This window comes from Anser brachyrhynchus (genome assembly GCF_964034855.1).
Source record: "Anser brachyrhynchus genome assembly, chromosome: 12".
NCBI lineage: Eukaryota > Metazoa > Chordata > Aves > Anseriformes > Anatidae > Anser > Anser brachyrhynchus.
The window spans coordinates 11,962,709-11,980,962 of NC_137707.1; the positions used below are offsets into that span (position 1 = coordinate 11,962,709).

General features: G+C 45.1%; 2 protein-coding genes across 6 annotated transcripts in view; one reads left to right on the forward strand and one right to left on the reverse strand.

The window, feature by feature from the left end:
• Positions 1 to 1,409: 1,409 nt before the first annotated feature.
• Positions 1,410 to 16,604, reverse strand: PSME3IP1 (proteasome activator subunit 3 interacting protein 1). 3 transcript variants are annotated; one of them, XM_080551977.1, is made up of 7 exons: positions 16,487 to 16,604; positions 13,432 to 13,577; positions 13,153 to 13,251; positions 9,558 to 9,680; positions 5,423 to 5,555; positions 3,342 to 3,406; positions 1,410 to 2,180 (listed from the first exon to the last, which is right to left on the reverse strand). In XM_080551977.1, exons 2-7 carry the CDS (start codon positions 13,559 to 13,561, stop codon positions 1,963 to 1,965), a joined length of 768 nt encoding a protein of 255 aa, XP_080408103.1. In that variant the 5' UTR covers positions 13,562 to 13,577; positions 16,487 to 16,604; the 3' UTR covers positions 1,410 to 1,962. The 3 variants fall into 3 exon arrangements, with proteins under 3 accessions (XP_080408103.1, XP_080408104.1, XP_080408105.1); XM_080551978.1 differs by having other exon boundaries at positions 16,457 to 16,575; XM_080551979.1 differs by having other exon boundaries at positions 13,432 to 13,572; positions 16,487 to 16,569.
• Positions 16,605 to 16,817: 213 nt separating this feature from the next.
• RSPRY1 (ring finger and SPRY domain containing 1) overlaps positions 16,818 to 18,254 on the forward strand; it is a 42,214-nt gene continuing 40,777 nt past the window's right edge. For 2 of the 3 annotated variants that reach the window (XM_080552571.1, XM_080552573.1), the window contains exon 1: positions 16,818 to 16,931. The gene's annotated coding sequence lies outside the window, so the exon portion shown is untranslated. Of the gene's footprint in view, positions 16,932 to 17,055; positions 17,552 to 18,254 lie in introns of those variants that run through there. The other variant, XM_080552572.1, reaches the window with a different exon arrangement.

Genomic DNA, 18,254 nt, shown 5'->3' on the forward strand with positions numbered 1-18,254 from the left:
GTGCCGCATTCCTGCTCTTCTGCAAACAAGAGGAAAAAGGGTTCTCTCATGCCAGCTTTTACTGAATTACGTCCACTCTTGGTCATGTAGGGTCCAGCATGACCACCAGCGCCCCTTTCCTGCCCACACCTGCAGTCCCCGTGGACCATCACATCTGCCCACAACTGGCTGCCAAATCCCACTCTATATTTCTACCTGAATCTAACAGCTGCTTGGAGAGCAGCCGTACAGAAAAAAAAACATTTATGAAAATGGCCCCAGCATGCTCAGATAGGGCAGGCTGTTCTGACTTTCTAAAGACATTATCTGTCCAGCTTAATGCCAGGCACAGACACCTCCCCTCTCACTCCAGCTACACAAGGCTCTTGCACATGCAACTTTGAACAGGCTTTTTTTGGTGCACGACTTCCATTTCACTCTGTCATTAAGTGTGATGAAAGTCAGAGGCATCAAAAGATCTAGGTATTTTCCATGTAGTAGTACCATAATTTTAGTAGCTAGGAAAGGCAGCAGCAATTCTGGAGCAAACAAAAGAAGTGCCAGGTTGCTCAAAACAACGAGGAATTATTATCTTACAGGCCTGACTGAGGGCCAGTTTTGCAAACAGCAGGAGTATTTGGCTAAGGATAGCTTGAGCGTGAGCATAACTCTCCTCGTTTCCTTTGGGAAAGTTCAGCACTTGAGATAAGGCATGAATCCCTTCAGCTTTCACTGCTTTTATCCCATCTGCTGCCCTCCGCATTGCTTAGCGTCACACGCAGATAACTGCCCTTTGGTACACACACACAACAGTTGTATTCACTGAAGCCCATACACTTCTGAGTCTAGTAAGCAGAGCAGGACTGCCGTGAGGGAGACTCTCATAAAGACATTTCCACCTTTGCGCACTGAAGTCAAGCTGTTCCAACCCACCGACTTCCATTAGTGCTATGTGCACGCAGAGATGAAGAGGAAGGACCCTTGCCTCTCAAACTCAACTTCTTGCTCAGGCCTGTCTCCCTCGTCCACAGCACCTATAAACCATGAAAAGGTTTCTTAAATTCAACAGAACTTCAACAGCTGTCTGTCTTCTCATTGGAAAGGATTTCCAATTTGTGCACAAAGAGGTTTGACTGAACTGGGATATCCCACCCACTCTTGTATTCACACTCTTCAGGATGCTATGACAGAAGAGCTGAATGACTTTCCAAGCACTGATGCAGGAGCAATGGGCTTTGTACAACAGCCAACTACAGTTTCTCTGAACTCATTCAGAACAAGAGTTTTGCATCCCTGTCTCTTCATTTGTAGGAGGCTGGCTTGCACTTCTCTTGTACAGCAGCAGTTTGAGGAAGGGGCTGGTTGAGTAGTGCAGAAATTACTTAATGGAATGGGAACAACTATGAATGGCACGAGCCAAAATAAAAAAATGCATTCAGAATGTCTTTAATCATGTAACACGAAAACTTCTTTACAGTGTCATGGCAATCTACACTTCACCATCTGCTTGATTTTTGTTCTGCCCCCATTTCTCAAATACAGAATAAAAATGACATTTTAAGAACAGAACACATGGCCGTTTCTACAAGACTTCGGTGCTTCAAGCGAGTATTTTTTTTTTGCCTGTTAGTCTTGTATAAACTTCTTAGACCATCAGAATTCTTTCCTTCCGTAAGAATTTTAAAAGATAAGGCGCTCTCCTCCCTACTCCCAGACCTTAACTGCATTACTAGGTGTGCCTTCTGGTTTAGGGTGGCAGCCTTTCTACCTCAGGCTCAGTATGAACCCCAGAAATGGAAAGTTGGGGAAGAAAAAAAAAAATATAACAAAAAACAAATTCAGTGAGTTACTTTAGAAGTATCTGAATGTTGAGAAAGTTGAGAGGTTAGCTAGAAATATTATACCTGGGGCAGAAGGATGCATCGAGCATCCATCAGGGCTTTGGAAGATACTCTGCACTACATTACACATGGAGGGATTTTGTTATGGGCCATCAAAGAAACTGTTGCTACGAAAGACAGAAGAGACGATCTTTCCAGTGGAATTAATAGTGCCTTCGCTATCCGAGCTGGACTCCGAATCACTGCTGCCCGAGTACGCGCCCAGGCCAGGCAGGATCCCAATGCAGACTGCTGCTGAGGGACAGTGGACCGTGGAGCCTCCCACTGAGCTGCTCCCCAACGGAACACAGGACGGTTTTTCTGAAAGAGAGGTACCTCAGTCAAAAACAAGAGTGCAGAAAAGTTTTTTTTGTTTTTTTTTTTTTTTTTAAATCAGCCCAGGAACTGCTGCATGCCATTCACCTGCTATTACCATATCAGTGGTGGATGACAGCAGGATTTAATTAAAGCGTAAGGCAGCTTTACGCTGCACTAAAGCTATCCTGACAGGAAGGACTTGCTACCTCAGGAGATTTTTTTTTTCATCATAGTTATGCCCAGCTCTATGCTGGCATTACACATTTTTATTCTAAAGTTGTCAGTTTGATGGTTGTCAAATACCAAACCCACTAAATAAGAATAAATAGCTCTGCTTTGTGTAATTGATTTTTTTTTCCAATCTAACAGCATAGTTGAGAAAAAGTTTCATTTCAGTGCTCTCCTAAGTCAATGTCTTCCATCTTCCACAGCTAATTAATTTTTTCCAGTGTTCTGAAAGTTTACTGAACAGAAGGAGATTCAGGAAGTGCATTGGGTTGTCATTACACAATTGCAGCTCACCCTATTTGTGTCAGAGTATCTTGACAGCAAATCAATTGCAGCCCTGACAGCTAAGACTGAAACGCAACTTAATTTTTCCTCCTAGTTGCTCATAACTTTCTGAAATAAATTGGTTTCAGGATGGACAAGATCTCTTTGTAGCATGAGGAGTTAACAGCGGAAGCATACAAATACAGCAAATGCTGCTGTGAAGAGGAAGGGAACGAACTGTTCTCCACACCTCTGGCTGATAGAGAAGCACTAGGCTCGTAATGCAGCTAAGGAGTCTCCTACTAGTTTATCAGGTAAAACACTTTAAGGGTAAAATCAGTTCAGCATTAGAATAAACTGCCTAAGGAGGGTGTGCAATCTCTGTCTGTGGAGATTTACGAGCAGCTTAGACAATCGTCTGCCAGAAACGGTTTAGGCAGGGGGCAGACCAGTAACCAGTAGAGGTTCCTTCCAGCCTTATTTTCTACAAAGGCTGTCAGTGCCTATAGCTACCATTTGTACTGCTTTAGGAGATAACATGCCAACCAAAGTCTGTGCTGCCTAGCATAATGAAGGAGCAGAAAAGCAAATCCTCTATCAGATTTAACACTAAGTCAGTTGCTGTTCAGTTGAGAGGCAGACAGCTTCCCGACTGCAGAAATCAGGACGTACCTTGATTCTTTTCTTCATGATCAGTATCTAATTTCAACCTCTTCACGCTATTCCCACCATCTGAACTGTGGAAAAAATAAGAAATTGTCTTGTTCCTCATAAGCAATCACTTAATTACTGTGAAGTTAAAAGTCACATTTTCGCCTCAAATGCTACAGTGAATTCCAGCAGGGTCCCCTGGCGACCATCACCACTTCTAACTGGTGTTAACTGGGGCTCCTCAGGGAATATTGCAGGATCCTGGAGTCAGCACCTATGCTGCATGTACCCTCAGTTCACCCAGGAAATAGACACACGCCTCTGGGAATCCAAGCCAGACCTCTTTCCCAGTAACCAGAGCTAACTGCAGGACTCCTATTCAGAGGGAAAACGCTAGAGGAGATCAGGAATGACTACGTGAGTTTCGACCACCCCATGTGACAAGAGGCTTGACAGTAGCAAGCAGACAATTACCACATTTGCAGGTCTAACAGTGTGCTTCCCCTTCCAGGGTTTCTTTCCCTCAAGCACGTAGAGACCCTGTTCTAAAACATCTAGAAATCTCGCACCCAGTAAGTTTTGCAGCACTTCTCAGACATCTGCAGTGTCTGACCTAAAAGTATAAGGGGGTCCCTTTTGGTTCCAAAGTGGTGCTTGGGGAAAGGAGCATTATTTGGGCTTCCGTCTCGTCAGAGCTTCTGTAGCTCCTCCTTGTCATTGCTCAGTTTCTCTTTCATCCTCTTGCACGTTCCCGACTCTAAGCCATCCATATAAACAAATGCTTCCCAGCTTCAGCCGTGATGAACTAAAGTGATGAAGTATCAGCAGATTTGTATTATATATGTATTAACTCTTTTCTGTCCCTGTCAGAACGTGAAGTCCAGGTGAAAGGTTACTCTGTGCAGGGAGGTTTTAATAGTAAGAGTCCTGTGCAGGCAAACTACAGAACTCTGAGAGCAGATGTTGAATTCATGCTATGTCTGGTTTTGGCTAGTTTGCAACAGAAAATAAGACAGCAAAAATAGAAAGAAAGTCTGTGGTGGCACTGACATGTCACAGTTAAGATGCTCTCTCCAAATAAATGCCATCTGCAGGCTTTAGATGTGCCATTAAGCACACACCATCTCCTCTACATCCCACTGTGTTAAGCAATAGTAGTTACAACAAAAAAGCATTGTTGGCTGCTTTCTATCACGTAGGTTTTTGGTTTTTTTTGTCTTTGTTTTCCCCTCCCCCTAAAAAACACAAGCTACCCAAACCCCCAAGACTTGGTGTGGAAGAGCTTAACTTCAGTTTCCACAGACATGCAACTACTGCTGTACTGGTAGCTAAATATTACTCTATAACTTAAGCTTCTAAAATAATCTCTCATTCTCTGGGACAGATTCAAAAACAGTGCCTGAATTTCTAGATGTCAGATCTGTTTTAAGTATTAGATGATTCGTCTGGGAGAAATAAGTCTGGTCCCAGGTGCTGAATTTTGACACAACCCATAGCACATCAGCAGCCGTGTTTGCAGGCTAAGATCAAAATAGCAAACAGATCACAAATCCAACTGCCATCCTCTCTGGGATGGAAAGGGTGCTGATGTATCAGTGCACGTCAGTGAGGAACATGGGAAGTTTGTCTGATGACCTTGGGATTAAATTGGTACACAAAGTTCTTCTGTCATAACCTACATCCTCCCCACACTGCTCCCAGCAACAATTAAGACAATAAATTTTCAACACAGATAACATAGGTTGATAAAATATGCAATTCTGAATTAAATTACATGAGTGAGGTAACATTGGTATTTTCAAATAGAGTTGTAAAATAGATTGCCTCTGGAACCCATAGCAGGATCGCCCAAGCCTGGCAGTCTAGAATGAAGAGTCTACCCACTTGCTTTACACATGCTTATCTATTTGAATTGCCTCATGTTTTTCCAACAGTTTGTGAGAACCTATGGAAACAAGGCTGGTCTTTTCTTGTACCTCCCCCCTTTTTTCTTTAGGGCTAAGGTTCACACCTCATTCTCTGGAGGCAGTTTTGGCCTGCCTCCCTTTACACTGCTAACTAGGTTCCCATTCCTCGTGCTTTTATAGAGGTGTGAAACTAACCTTCTGTGTTTCACAGCTCCTGCCAACAGCTTTGCCTGAGAGAATTTGTTCTTGTTTTCCACTGACTTCATGGGCAATTTCTTCTCAGCTTCCTTCTTTGGGTCCATACTGACTCCCACTTTGGTGAGAGTGCTGTGAATTGAGGGTTAAGGATCAACCAGGAAGGAGTGGAGAAAACAGACACTTCCTCCCTGACATACTTAGCCAGCCCTGCTGACAGCAGCAACTGAAGTTCATTCACATATCCTATCACAAGCAAGTTATTTGTAATGTCATTTAGCTGGCACATTCGGCCAGGCCAGAAGAGACTTCACCCTCCGTGTCCAAAGCACTCTTGTGTATCAATACCAGCTCTCCCCACAAATACCCCCAGGCAGCAGCGTTCAAAAATCAGGAAGGTCAAACACACGACACATCCAGCACCACAAATGTACATTGTCCTGTCTTTTCCTGATTGTCCTGTCTTTTCCTGAAGGTCTTAGGAAAGAAAAGAGGTCAGACTGGACCAAAACCAAAAAAGGGCAATCCAGTACTTCCCCCTTCAATCTGGATCAGCCCATTTGTAATTTAAATTTGCTGCTTTGATCCCTAATCCTTTAAAAAAACAAACAAACAAAAAAGTAGTAATATGTGGTCTCAGTTTCAATGCTCAAGCCTCTCTTAGGCTGAACCCAGCAGACTTCAGCCCACCAAAGCAAAACAGCTCAATTTGCTGTATCAGTATCATGGTAACTTTTCAGCCCATCTCTGTAAGGGTCACAAGGCTGTTGCTGCCAGTAACAGCAACCTCAAAAGGAAGGAGACAGATCTGATTAAGGGTGCACATGTTCAAACATTCACCCAAAAGACTATGACTGCACTGAAAAAACTATGTAGCTTAAAACACTGTTAGAAAGGTGGGATGCAGCTGAAACCTAGCATGAGGTGCAGCAGCTATGGCAGGTCCTCAGACCGAGTAAGAAGGCACTTGGTCTGTTAGTAAGGTGCATGCAATCTGTAAACACGCTAAACAGATCTTCTGTGGCAGGATCTAGAGTTAATGTTCAGCGTCTAGCAAGGCAAGGCCTGTCAAAGATCCTGCTTATTAATGAGGTACCAGTGGAGCCATAAAGGCTCCTGCAAAACTTTAAAACTGCACATACCAAAGGAAAGTTAACCTAATTTAAAAGGGTATTTGTTTACACCATTGAATCTAGCTTTCCACCAGTTTATTCTCTGACTACAATTCCGTTGACCAAGCAACATAACCACAAGCCCCGAGTTTCACAGGTGTGTCCCACCTACTGCATATAAATACTAAATAGTGACATTTCTATTTACGGACCATATATTTAAGGTCACATCCCTCTCCACTCCCCCTCAACATCTGCAAATTAAAAATCAACACCTTGTTTTGAAGTGGCACGCTCAAAGTCACCAAACACTTTTAGATCAGGAGTTTGCGTACTTGATTTTCCTAAGGATACAGCGGCAACACAGACTGCTCCCTACCTCAACTAACCTGACTCTCCTCAGCCCAAACCAGGCTGTTCCAACGTTTAACATGGCACAGGAGTGCCATCCTGTGGCTATCAGAAGCAATCTGAAAGCTCATTGTGTCAAAGAGTTTGATACTGCAATACACGATTCCACACACTGCAGCTTTCAACTTCCACGTTTAAGTTAATTACCATGTTACATTCTAACATTGCACTACAAAAGCCCAACTGACAAACCCAGAAACTCTTCTTTTAAGAGAGAGAGAACTAGAGGCTTTTCACTTCTATCCAGGATGCCATTCTCCTAATACTCCTGATCCACCAGAGACAGCACGTTTTAAGAGACTTTATAAGTACTGCTGTCATTAACGAATGTAACACTATACCTAGCCAAGATATGTCTCAGGAGAACTACATTAAAAATAAACATCTCAATCAAATATCATCTGCATTTAAAAAGAGCTGTCCTACAATAAGGCCTGCTTCTTGGAGGGGATTTCTACACTTGGGATATAAGACAATGAGATGCTGCTCTCAAACACTTCTTTGAACCAGCTTAAAATAATCAATCTTTAAATCTTTAAACACAGTCAGACCAATGCTGAAAGGGCAGGGTAAGGAGCAAAATAAACCTAGCTATTCATATAAGAGGAAGCAAAATTCCTATACATCCATGCACATGAATTTCTTATGCCTGAGAGTGCATTAAAATATTCCAAGGCACGTTAGCATTAAGATGTATGGTTTCATGACTGTTTAACCTTAAAAATGTAGGGAAAAAAAGAAAGAAAAAAAGCTCTGTGGTACAATATTGACGTAGGTTTTTACTATGGAATTAATGCCTCTGGGTAGCTTAAATTGGATCTTTTACCAGGAAAATGACCATATAATCAAACCCATTGGGTTGACATTCCATTTACTAGTTTGGAGGAACTCCTGCACAGTGCCTAATGACCCAGCACAGTTAGCAATACCCATTTCATTCTGTCACTGTAGTGATAAACCAGTAGTAAAAATCTACACGTGCCTAATGCTGAAAAAACACCTTTTACATTTTGAAAGAATGCCATTTTACAAGTTGCTCTGGAGGTGCTTGCAATATTACGTTTAAAAAAAAGTCAAAAGGGACAAGTTAATGGAATGGGAAAAACAGCTTCTCACAAAATGAGGTGACTATAAAGCACTCTCTCTCCCTCCCTCCAGCACATTAGCAGCAAGTTCTACAATTTACAGCAAGACTTTGGATACAAAGCTGGCTGATTCTACTAACACTGCAAAGACTGAGGTTCAGTATGCATGTACGTCTGGAAGAGGCCCTGCTCTGTAAATTCAGGGATCAGCGTGTTATGTGGCTAATTCAAGACAACAGTAGATTCCTTCTGGGCTGGTATGGTTCACCCCTGCGTGCACGTGACCTAACTAGAGCTGTCAGCTGCTTCCACAGCACGATCTTATACTGCACATCCCTGCATTAGCCAGACCCGCAAGCAACTGCCACAGAACCTAAATATATCCCACGAAAACCCCATCAGCAGATCAAACAAGCCAAGGAAATATGTCAAATCCATCAGCCAACTACGGCCTACTTCTAAAGTTAAAAAAAAAAAAGTAATTAAAATGCATCTGTATTGCCTTTTCATAAATGCATTAGTGAGAGAACTTAGATACTCTTCACATATAACATGTTCTCAGTTCTAAGTCATTAACTCGTACAAGGTAATGCAGATCTTTGTTGCATTGGCACTATTTCACTTTATTTACTGAATATTTTGCTCACCTCGTAAGTATGAGCTGCTAGCTCTTCTTTCAGTCTTCAAACTCTTTCATTTACACTAAGGAATCCTTGAGAACTTGCACTTTGTTCACTGATGACTTAAAGCAACAGTTTTCGTTAGAAGGCAAAGAAACCATTACAGATGAGGTAAAACCTCAGAAAACAGCATTAAACTCAGCACAGAGAGCAATCCTAAAATCATTCCCAACGTTCCCTGTCTGGCACTGAATAAAGAAAAAGCCCCCTATACTGCTCTCTAGCATGTCTTTGTGAAGAGCTGGCACTTAACAACAAAATGGACCCGGCCTGATCTTAGTACTGCCTAAAATCTGCGTTTCCCAGAGCAGCTGAACCTCCACGGACACTGCCTTCCCAGAAGAAAGTCAGTGTATCCACACAGCTGGTTCACTTTTATTTAATTTCTCATCCTGCAGCTATCAGCAAGGGAAAACAAAGCTAATACTTCAAGAAGAATAACAGAAAGAGCAACTAAAATGTTATTTCAAACAGGTACATTAAAAACAGCCAATATGCAGTTGGCTGCAAGACAAGAATACTTATGGGAAAAAAGCAAAAGATTAGAAGCAGTAGGCTTTCTTCCTTTATGTTCTTCTCTTTTTAGCTATGATATCAGTAAGAAAAAAGAAAGTCAACGGGGAGGGAGAGAGAAGGGAGGAAAAGTGTTGAAGACATAGAGAGTGGGAATCAAACATTACTGCGGGAGATCCAAGCTACAATAAAAACATTCAACTTTAAAAGGCTATCATTGCTCATGTTCTGTAAAGCAGCTGTATTTATAAACAGAATGTGAATGACAGACTAAAACTACAGCCCAGACTCTTATCCCCCTATATACAGCTGCCAGCTATATTAGCAAAGGATATTCTGTATTCATTTAGTTCTTTCATCTCTTCTTCTCTTCGTTGCTTTTCTATTAGCTCTTGCTGCCGAGAAACCTCATCAAGGAAATTTGTCTCATCTTCATCTAAGCCTCTTACCATATTTTCTGAAAAAAGGAAGAGAATGCATATTGATAAACTCAAGCCACCCGGGAAGCAGCCGTTTACCTTGCATCACTTTGCCATTCTTTTAGGACAATTTTCATCCGGCGATTTCAAACTGCCTTGTGAAATGTAACCACCCATACCTTGCAGATGATATTTCTAATATTGTGCAAAATATTCTACCTCAGCAAAGTCACTAGGAACGCAGGGAATAGAGTTCTGGGTGACCGAGTGAGGCGTGTGTTCTAGCACTTGCACTGTCTTGCCGAGTAATGGGTACAAACCAGACCCCACAAAGGACAAGCTACCTGCTGCCTTCTCTAATCATGGAGGACAAATACTTTATGGTTAATGATACTGGATGCTAACAAGCCCAAACTCTTAAACGCTTCTACAAGAAAAACTACAACAGACTAACACAGTTCAGCCACAACACTATTACTAAAGAGAATAGTAAGGCAAAATGTGTAGGAGCTGTATACTACTACTAGACTTGCTGATACAATTTAGGAAAATTAACCGAGTTTTCACACAAGCAGCCTTTTCTTAATGCTGAAATGTTATTTGGAATAGGTTACATGAAACAAATAATAACCACATTAAGCAATGATATAATTCTTGTTTTGGTTTCAGACATTAGGTTTTAGGCTGTCTCCTTAGAGTCTGTTCTTAAACCAGTAATTGGAAGACACATTACTTCTTCCCCATAAATCTCACCTCCAAGTAAGGCGTACATTTTCTTAAAGCAAACAATTATTAATTTAACTGATGCTGATGCCTGTTATAAACAAATAAATAAATAGACGCAAGACAATTCTTATCTTCCTATTAAAATTGAATTCTCTCTAAACATGCTATCGTACTTTAAAGAAAGTAAACATTACTGCAGTAGGAAGGTCTTTTACTTTGTTCTGCAAATGCTCAACGTCTCCCCATCAAAATGATTTATTTAGAAAAGCAGTAAAAATTACTTGTTAGAAAGACCAAGTCTTGCTGCTTGTAGTCAGCCTGAGAAAATCTGAACACAACCACCACCACCTTGTGTTAAATTTCATAAGAGGATTTTTAGGCCTTTACACGAGGCAGACTTTTTTTTTTTTAAATCTTCACCCACGTAGTCAAGTCCTACTCACTCAAATGAAAAGCTAAGAAATCCATTTACACTGATAATCGGCAAGCTATGTCCCTGACAGAAAAGGTCTAGAAATCAGTTATTATTTGAGGTTACTTTTTACAGACTCAGCCCTACTGTTCCTGAATCTGCAGACAGTAAACTGGAGCATTCATTCCTGCCAAGGACTCCTTCGAACAGACAGCAAGAGCAGTGAAAATCTGGACATTTTCTGAACCAAGAGACATGCATTCATTTCATTCTTTGTTTGCCCGATCTGCAAACTAAGAGATGCAGTGATAGAGATCCCTACAGCTGGGGAGATTCTCTACTACTACATAGTGCTTTAGCAGATTTTGTTCTCCAGGCTCGCAGGTGTATGTTATTCTGCAGGGGCTGTCTTAAAATTAGCGGTTGGTTTGCTTCTCGGTAGCCCCCTCTTAGGGATGCTTCTCATTCCAGTACCTGGTTTACAAGTTTCCTGAACCAAAGGGAAGATGCTGCAGATGTAATATAAGCTGGCAAAGGAAGCAATTCATTTAGACATGTCTAGGCTGGTAGCAGTCAGATTTCTGGTACACAATTAGACAAGAATTGCTTAGTCACATCACCAAAAATGACCTGGATCAAACGTTACTGAAATAAAAAGTAAACTCTCCACTTGAAAAAAAGCCTGTGGGTACAGCTGAAGACTTTAATGCACTAATGCTCCTACCCGTACTTTCCATTTTTCACCACTAAAAACTACAAAAGAAAATTAAGAGACAGGAAATGACTTTCATTTATCATTATTTTGGTTACCATCAGCGTTCAAAAAGAAAAATTTAAAAGTAGCTTTTTAGAGGATACTCCTATTATTTTTCATTTAAAATGCTAAAAAATGTAAAAAAAAAAAATATATATTTTACTTTGAGAAGATAAACATTGGAAGACATTCTTTCAGTACTGAATAACCTAGCAAAAAGAAGAACTGCTAGTATGCATCCTGGCTTTTATCTACACAAGAGGTTTAGAGTAACTAAGTTTATGTGTTTAAACAGACACAATTCTTTAGTATTAAGGTATTTCTCTCCTACGTTGTGTCATCGGTTCTGACTGATGAGAATGAGAATGGAGGAATGTACAACTTGTTTCCTACTCCACCAAAATTCCTATAGATACAGAAAATATTTATGAATATTTCATGGCAAAATCAAACATATTCGGAGACAAATTTTGTCACAAACGGCCAAATTGGTTTGAACTCTGATGAGGTAAACAAGTGGTCCATAATCCACCCATCACTGATTTTTAGATAGCTCTTCCCACTTACTTTCTCCCAAAGAAATTTGGATTCCAAGGTGATTCTAAAAGCATCTGCTACAACGCCGGGAAGGCTGTTACAGTAATTAGTAATGCACTTGACAGCATCTGCAGCACCAGGGAGCGTTACCTCGCAGGACTCAAACATTTTGCCATCGCTAAAGGTTAAGCATAGTTCTGTTGCATCCCAAACACGTGATAGTTTCTAGACAGAATCCAGTTCTGCAAACTGGAGCTGAAAGAATACAATAGTTTGAGGGTAAGGATTCCAGCTAAAGAACCAAAATCGATCAGAACCCACCTTAAAATGGAGTCCCACAGTATCATCCTCATTTCTCTTTAGACAGAGCCAATAGCTCCCCTTTTCCCAAAATGGTTGACTAATAATTTTCTAGTTCTCATTATCATCTTTGCACTCAGCAGCACATATACAGGTGATACAAAGCAAAGGATTTTTCTATAAAACCAGAAATTCTAACATCAGTAGAAATTAGGTTTTCATTTCGCTAGAAGTCCAATATCTACTTTTTGAAACATCAACTCCTGTACGTTTACGTCTTCTGAACACTAATCTTGAGCCTCAAATTACTCAGTAAAGTTTGAGTCACCTAATTATGGCTAGGAAATGTAACATCTGTTGCAACAGAATTTATGTATGTTTTTTAATTGACTCAAATAGGATGGTCTTGTGTTAAAGCATGAGTTCAAGTCACAAAACCACATTGCATTTCCATTTTTCCATGAACTGGTACCAGAGCTTTTTTGTTTTCTTTTGGTTTATGTGCAAAATAAGCCTCATATTCCAGACTTTACAGGAATGCAGCTTAAAAAAGGCAACCGACTTTTGAGTTTCACATGTGTGCAGTGCTGTCTTGGTGCATAGAACAAAATGTTACCTGCAGGAACATCTACCATCTTTGAATACTTTCCTCAAGTCTCAGTTTCCCTCTCAGAGAGGGACAAGACATGCAAACATGTCCCTTAGACACTGTATACAGCTGCTGCACACAAAACATGCAGTAAGTTCGGTTTTGTTCAAAGTAATAAATGTTGGTACTTACTGAATTTAAACTGCTCCTCAAACTCCTGCTGCTTCTTTTCTCTCTGTTCCTGAAGTCTTTCATACAATGAACGTGGGTCATATGCCTCCTCTGGGCATTCTGAAAGGAAGGAGTAGATCAGGAAATTAGGCGATGTGTAAAAAAACAACCGTTCTTAGATTCTTCATGTGAAAACCTTTTGAACTTGTAGAATACAAGCTACTACTTTTACTTCTGTTCTCCGTGTAAGTGAAACATTCTTTGATCTCTTTCCTTCAGTTATTAAAACCTATGCGATACCTTCTGGATCTTCAGGTTTTCGGACCTTTTCCCATTCCTCTTGCCTTCTCTTTCGCCGCTCCTCTAGCTCCGCTTCAGATACAAACCTCTTGTTAATCACGAGGTCGGCAGTACCATCTCCCCCATCCATTGTGGAACAGCCTGCCCTAAAAACGCAACACGACATTACTACACACCCTGAAAAGAGACCCGCTACACTCAGAAGGTTCTTTGCAAGAGACAACGGGCGGAGGCTAGAAACTAAACATGGAAAGCACTTGGCACTGATTGTTAACAAACATTACTCAGTTGCACATCTGCTGCAGGGGCTTTTCAGAAGCAGGGACGTGAACAGCATAACAAAATGTACAGTAGGTATTACTATTACATTCTTACACCATAGTCCAAAGTCTCAGAGGCACACTTTTTATACACATAAAATTAGAGGATGAATAACAACTGCAGCTGTCTGAAGACAGTAAGCGCCAACTGAGATAAGCACTAACTGCATGAGTGATAGCACCTAAGGCTGATGGCATCACCTATTACTCCTCCTTTACTGTTTCTGTTAATTATATCTTTCCTGTTAGTTGTCTGCCTTAGGCCACCTTTCCAGAAGTCCTATTTCAATGTAATTTTCCCCCCACTGCCTTGGATTTACCTTGTTTAAAAAATAAAAATAAATTTACAAAAGCCCACACCCCCACGCTCACAGCCTTTTATTTCAGTTCTTATACCTCTCTACTCCAAGGAAAGGATATAACATTTGTTACATGAATTCCTTCCGCTCATCCTGTGAAAACTTGAGAAAGCTTGCCTATTTTCAATGATTTCATACATATGTTTCTAAGAGCTTAACGGTGAGACTCCAGCAATTACCAACTGAACTTCCTAATCTTCAAAAGCACCCAGCACCTCTCAGCAGCTCTGCACCAAGCAGACCGTGCACATCATCCCTGAAGAGCACATGGACGTGCCCCAGTCCAAGCCCATCCCGGGCACGGCTGCAGGCACCCTCCTGAGGAAAGGCGTGCCAGAGCCCACCCGCCCTGTGCTCCAATGGCTCACCAGCAGAACACAGGCAGCGCAGAAAACAAATTTGTGAGGCGGGGTGCTTGGAGCCAGACCTGCACACACTGCACTGCGGGAGCTAGCAAGGAGCAGGGTGAAAGACCAACCTGGGTCAGGTCTACAGTGCTCAACAGGTGAGGGAGGGAGGGAGGGAAGGAGGGAGGGAATTCCCTTGGGCTAAAATGGGGCTGGGATTAGAAACCTGGAGCTGCATTACTTATCAAGGGGGCACAGACCCTTCACACAATGCACCCCCCTCCGCTTTGAGCTCCTGATACATAAGGACTCAGCCCAGGGTGGAGATGCACCAAGGAATCAGCCTAAGAAGGAAACACAAGGTCTTAACACCCGCAACCCCAGGATGAAGTAACGCCCAGCTGCTTGCGCTAGTCAAGTGGCTCCCGACGAGATCTGTTCTGCCAGCTCCATGCTAAAGAACTAGAGGAGGAACAAAACTTTTGTTTCTTACCTCAAGCCCCTATACGCAAGCACAATATAAACACGGCACCAGTAGCTATTCAGCTAAAGCCATGCTAACACCACAGTTACTGTGTAGTTTCTTCATATTTCCTTGATGTAACTTCAACAAGTACCTCAGGACTACAGATAATTGCCCCCTGCACTGCTAATTAGTGTCCATTTTGGACCTCACCCTGCTTGTATTTCAGCACTGGAAGAGAACCCAGTCCATTTATTCTTCCAGGAAGGGAGGAAGGCAGTAACTCACATAATGGAAGGAACCAGTTTACCGTCCATCTTCCACACCACAATGAACCCACTCCAGCAGAAAGCAGGCCTGAAATTCTCACAAAAACTGACACTTCCGTGGGGTGTTGTTTGCAATACAAACAAAAGATTGAGATCTCAGAAGAAAGCCAGGTTAGAGCACCGTACAAATATTTGTTAGAAGCATGACGCATTTTTAAGGTGGGAATTATCAAAACAAGACAAGAAAAAAGGATTTTCTTTTAAGAAGTGGGGCAAGGAAGGACTGACCACAGGGTGGTGATTTTCTTTTTTTTTTTTTCAAGTATCTGACAAACATCCACTATTAAGATGAGTCCAACTTCCAGAAAGCATAGAACGCGTGCTCTTAAGAGTGTCATTTCTGACAGTGGCTTGAACTGGAAACCTTTACAGAATATGAAGTTTGAATCTCCCTCCTGAACACAGGCCCTAATCACAAGGCTTCCCTTCTTACTCAAGTGCTGCATAAACAAGGCCACCTGGTTCCCCACTCACGTGACCTCAACCTGTCCGTTCAGACAGGAAACAAAGGGTTCTGACACGGCGGTGGCAAAGCCAGGAAAACAAATCGGAAGAGACAGATTCAGCAAGGACACGGAATAATCTTAAGACTACAGCCTTCGACTGCAACCCACCTGCCTTCCGGTTCACCCAGCTCACTTGGACAACGTGCTTGAATGCACTTGACATAGATCAGGGTTTAACTGTGATTTAACATACAGCTGTGGTATTTTCACTACAATTCCAGAAAATTATGTGTCTGATGAAACACATTTCATCAAATAACAACTTCAACGGCAGCCACATCCTAGGGCTCGACAGGGGGATAATTACGCAGCACAGCACTAACAATTCCGAAGCCAGCTAACCTTTCCCTACTCTTTGACCTTCCCGACCTCAAACACGGCCAGGAACTCTCCCGAACCAGACTCACCGCGCGTGTTCGCGCCCTGCCCTGCGTTAAGCCCTTTGCTCGCCCGGCGACAGCACCCTGGTGCCCCGGCACCGCGCTGCCACCGCACCGCGCCCTGCTCCACGCTGCCAGCCGGCAGCGGCCGCAGGCCGGGCGGACATCGCCTCACACAGCCCCCGGGCTGGGCCAGGCGCCGAGCGGAGCCCCGCGCGGAGCGGCCGCCCCGGGGCCTGCTCCCAGCCTCGCTCCTCAGCGGCCCCGTGGCCCGACCCCGGCCCTCACCCCTCCGTACCCGGCCCGTACCCATACCCGTACCCGACCCCGTTCCTGTTCCCGTGCCCGTACCGCGCCGCGGGCCCGTCACAGCGAGAGGCGCGGCCCGGCCCCCAGCGCCGCCATGCAGGGCCGCCCTCCCGCCGGCCTGCCTCGCTCGCTCGCCCCGCCCCTTCCGCCCGCGGCAGCCAATCGCGGGAGCGCTTCCTGAGGCCGCGCCGCCTCCCGCCGGCCAATCCCCGCCGCTCTCCCAGCAGGAAGAGGAGAGCGCCGCCGCCGCCGCCGCCGAAGGGGCCGCGGGGTGACGTCACGGCGGACGGGGAGGGCTCGGCAGGCGATTGGGCGAGGCGCGGGGGCGGGGCGGGGCGTGTCGCTAGGGAGACGGCGGGGGGCGGGGCCGAGCGCGGCGCGGCGGGGCGGGGCGGGGCGGGGCGGGGCGGGGCGGCCTCCATCTTACCGCCCGCCGCCGCGGCACAAAGGAGCGGCGCTGCCTGCACGGGGCCCTGCGGCGTGCCCGGTGCGTACGGTGGCGGCGGGCGGGCAGGCACCGCCCCCCTGGGGCTGTCCCGAGGGGCTGGGGTGGGGGGAGGCTGCCACCGGGCGGGCGCTGCCACCGGGCGGGCGCTGCCACGCCGGTGCCCGGCTGGGGAAGGGCGAGCCCGCGGGCACCCCCCGCCTCCGTATGGGCTGCCCGGCCCTACCGGGAGGGGGGTCGCGGCCGTCGGTGCTCGGCGAGGCCGGGCCCGGTTGTGCCACCGCCGCGGCTGGCTGCGGGCGCCCCGCCCGGAGGCCCCGCCGGTGGCCGCCAGGAAGCGACGGGAACGCCCGTGCCGGCGGCGTGAGGCCGGAGCCCGGCGCCGGTCGGGGGGGAGCCCGGCGGCCGGTCCGAGCAGCGCGGGGCGCTCCGCCGCCGGGAGCCGAGGGGCGCTCGGCGGAGCTCCGGAGCCCTGCGGCGCTCGTGTGGCACCGGAGAGCCCGGATCCCCGCACCGGAGAGCCCGGATCCCCGCACCGTCACCACGCCCGGCGCCGATACCTGTGCGGAGCCGCCGTCCCGTCCCGTCCCGCTGAGCGAGCCGCGGAACGCGGCCGGGGCTCCTCCGGCAGAGCTCGGCGGGGCAGCGGCACCGCTCTGCCGGTGGGTCGGTGCTTGGGGCTGCTGCTGCCCGTCACCCCGGCCTCAGGCACCCGTTCTCCTTCGAAGCTTTTTGTTTCTGCCCTGCTGGTCGCAGTTCCTGTCGCGTGTGCCTTCGTTTTTATTCCTTTCCTAGTTGCTCTGCCTCTCATCTCCTGGCGCGTAGCAGTAGGTACAGTGCCCCTTCCAGGTAGGTTCCCAAGTACTGATGTCCTATTCTTATTTCTCTGTTCTGCTACTGCAAACCCTTGCTCTCAGTATTCACCCCAGCCCCATCGTTCATCTGGGCGCTCAGTCTGATTCCTCAGTATTCCTCTCCCTGAGGAGCTCTGGTCTGTGGGGAAGTACAGGCATAAGAGCTGCCTCTCCTCTTCTAAATGTATCCAACCTTCTAGACACTTCACTGTTTTCTGAATGTTGATTTCTTTTCTCCTTTTATGTTCATGACAGCATTTGTTTTCTTTGGTACAGGAGGCTTTTTTCCACTCTGCAATGGTTTTGTCTTAGGTTTTTAACTTTTGTCTGTTCTTTGCCAGCAGTGCTATTTTTTATTTGTGTTTTTTTTCTTATGCTGATCCTCAGTTCATTTCTGCTTTACTCATCACTTTCTACATATCCATCCTGATCAGTGCCATGGCACTGCTGTCATATGAAGACCCACATATGTTCGTCTTAGTGGTGGTTCTCACCACCGACAAGCAATCTG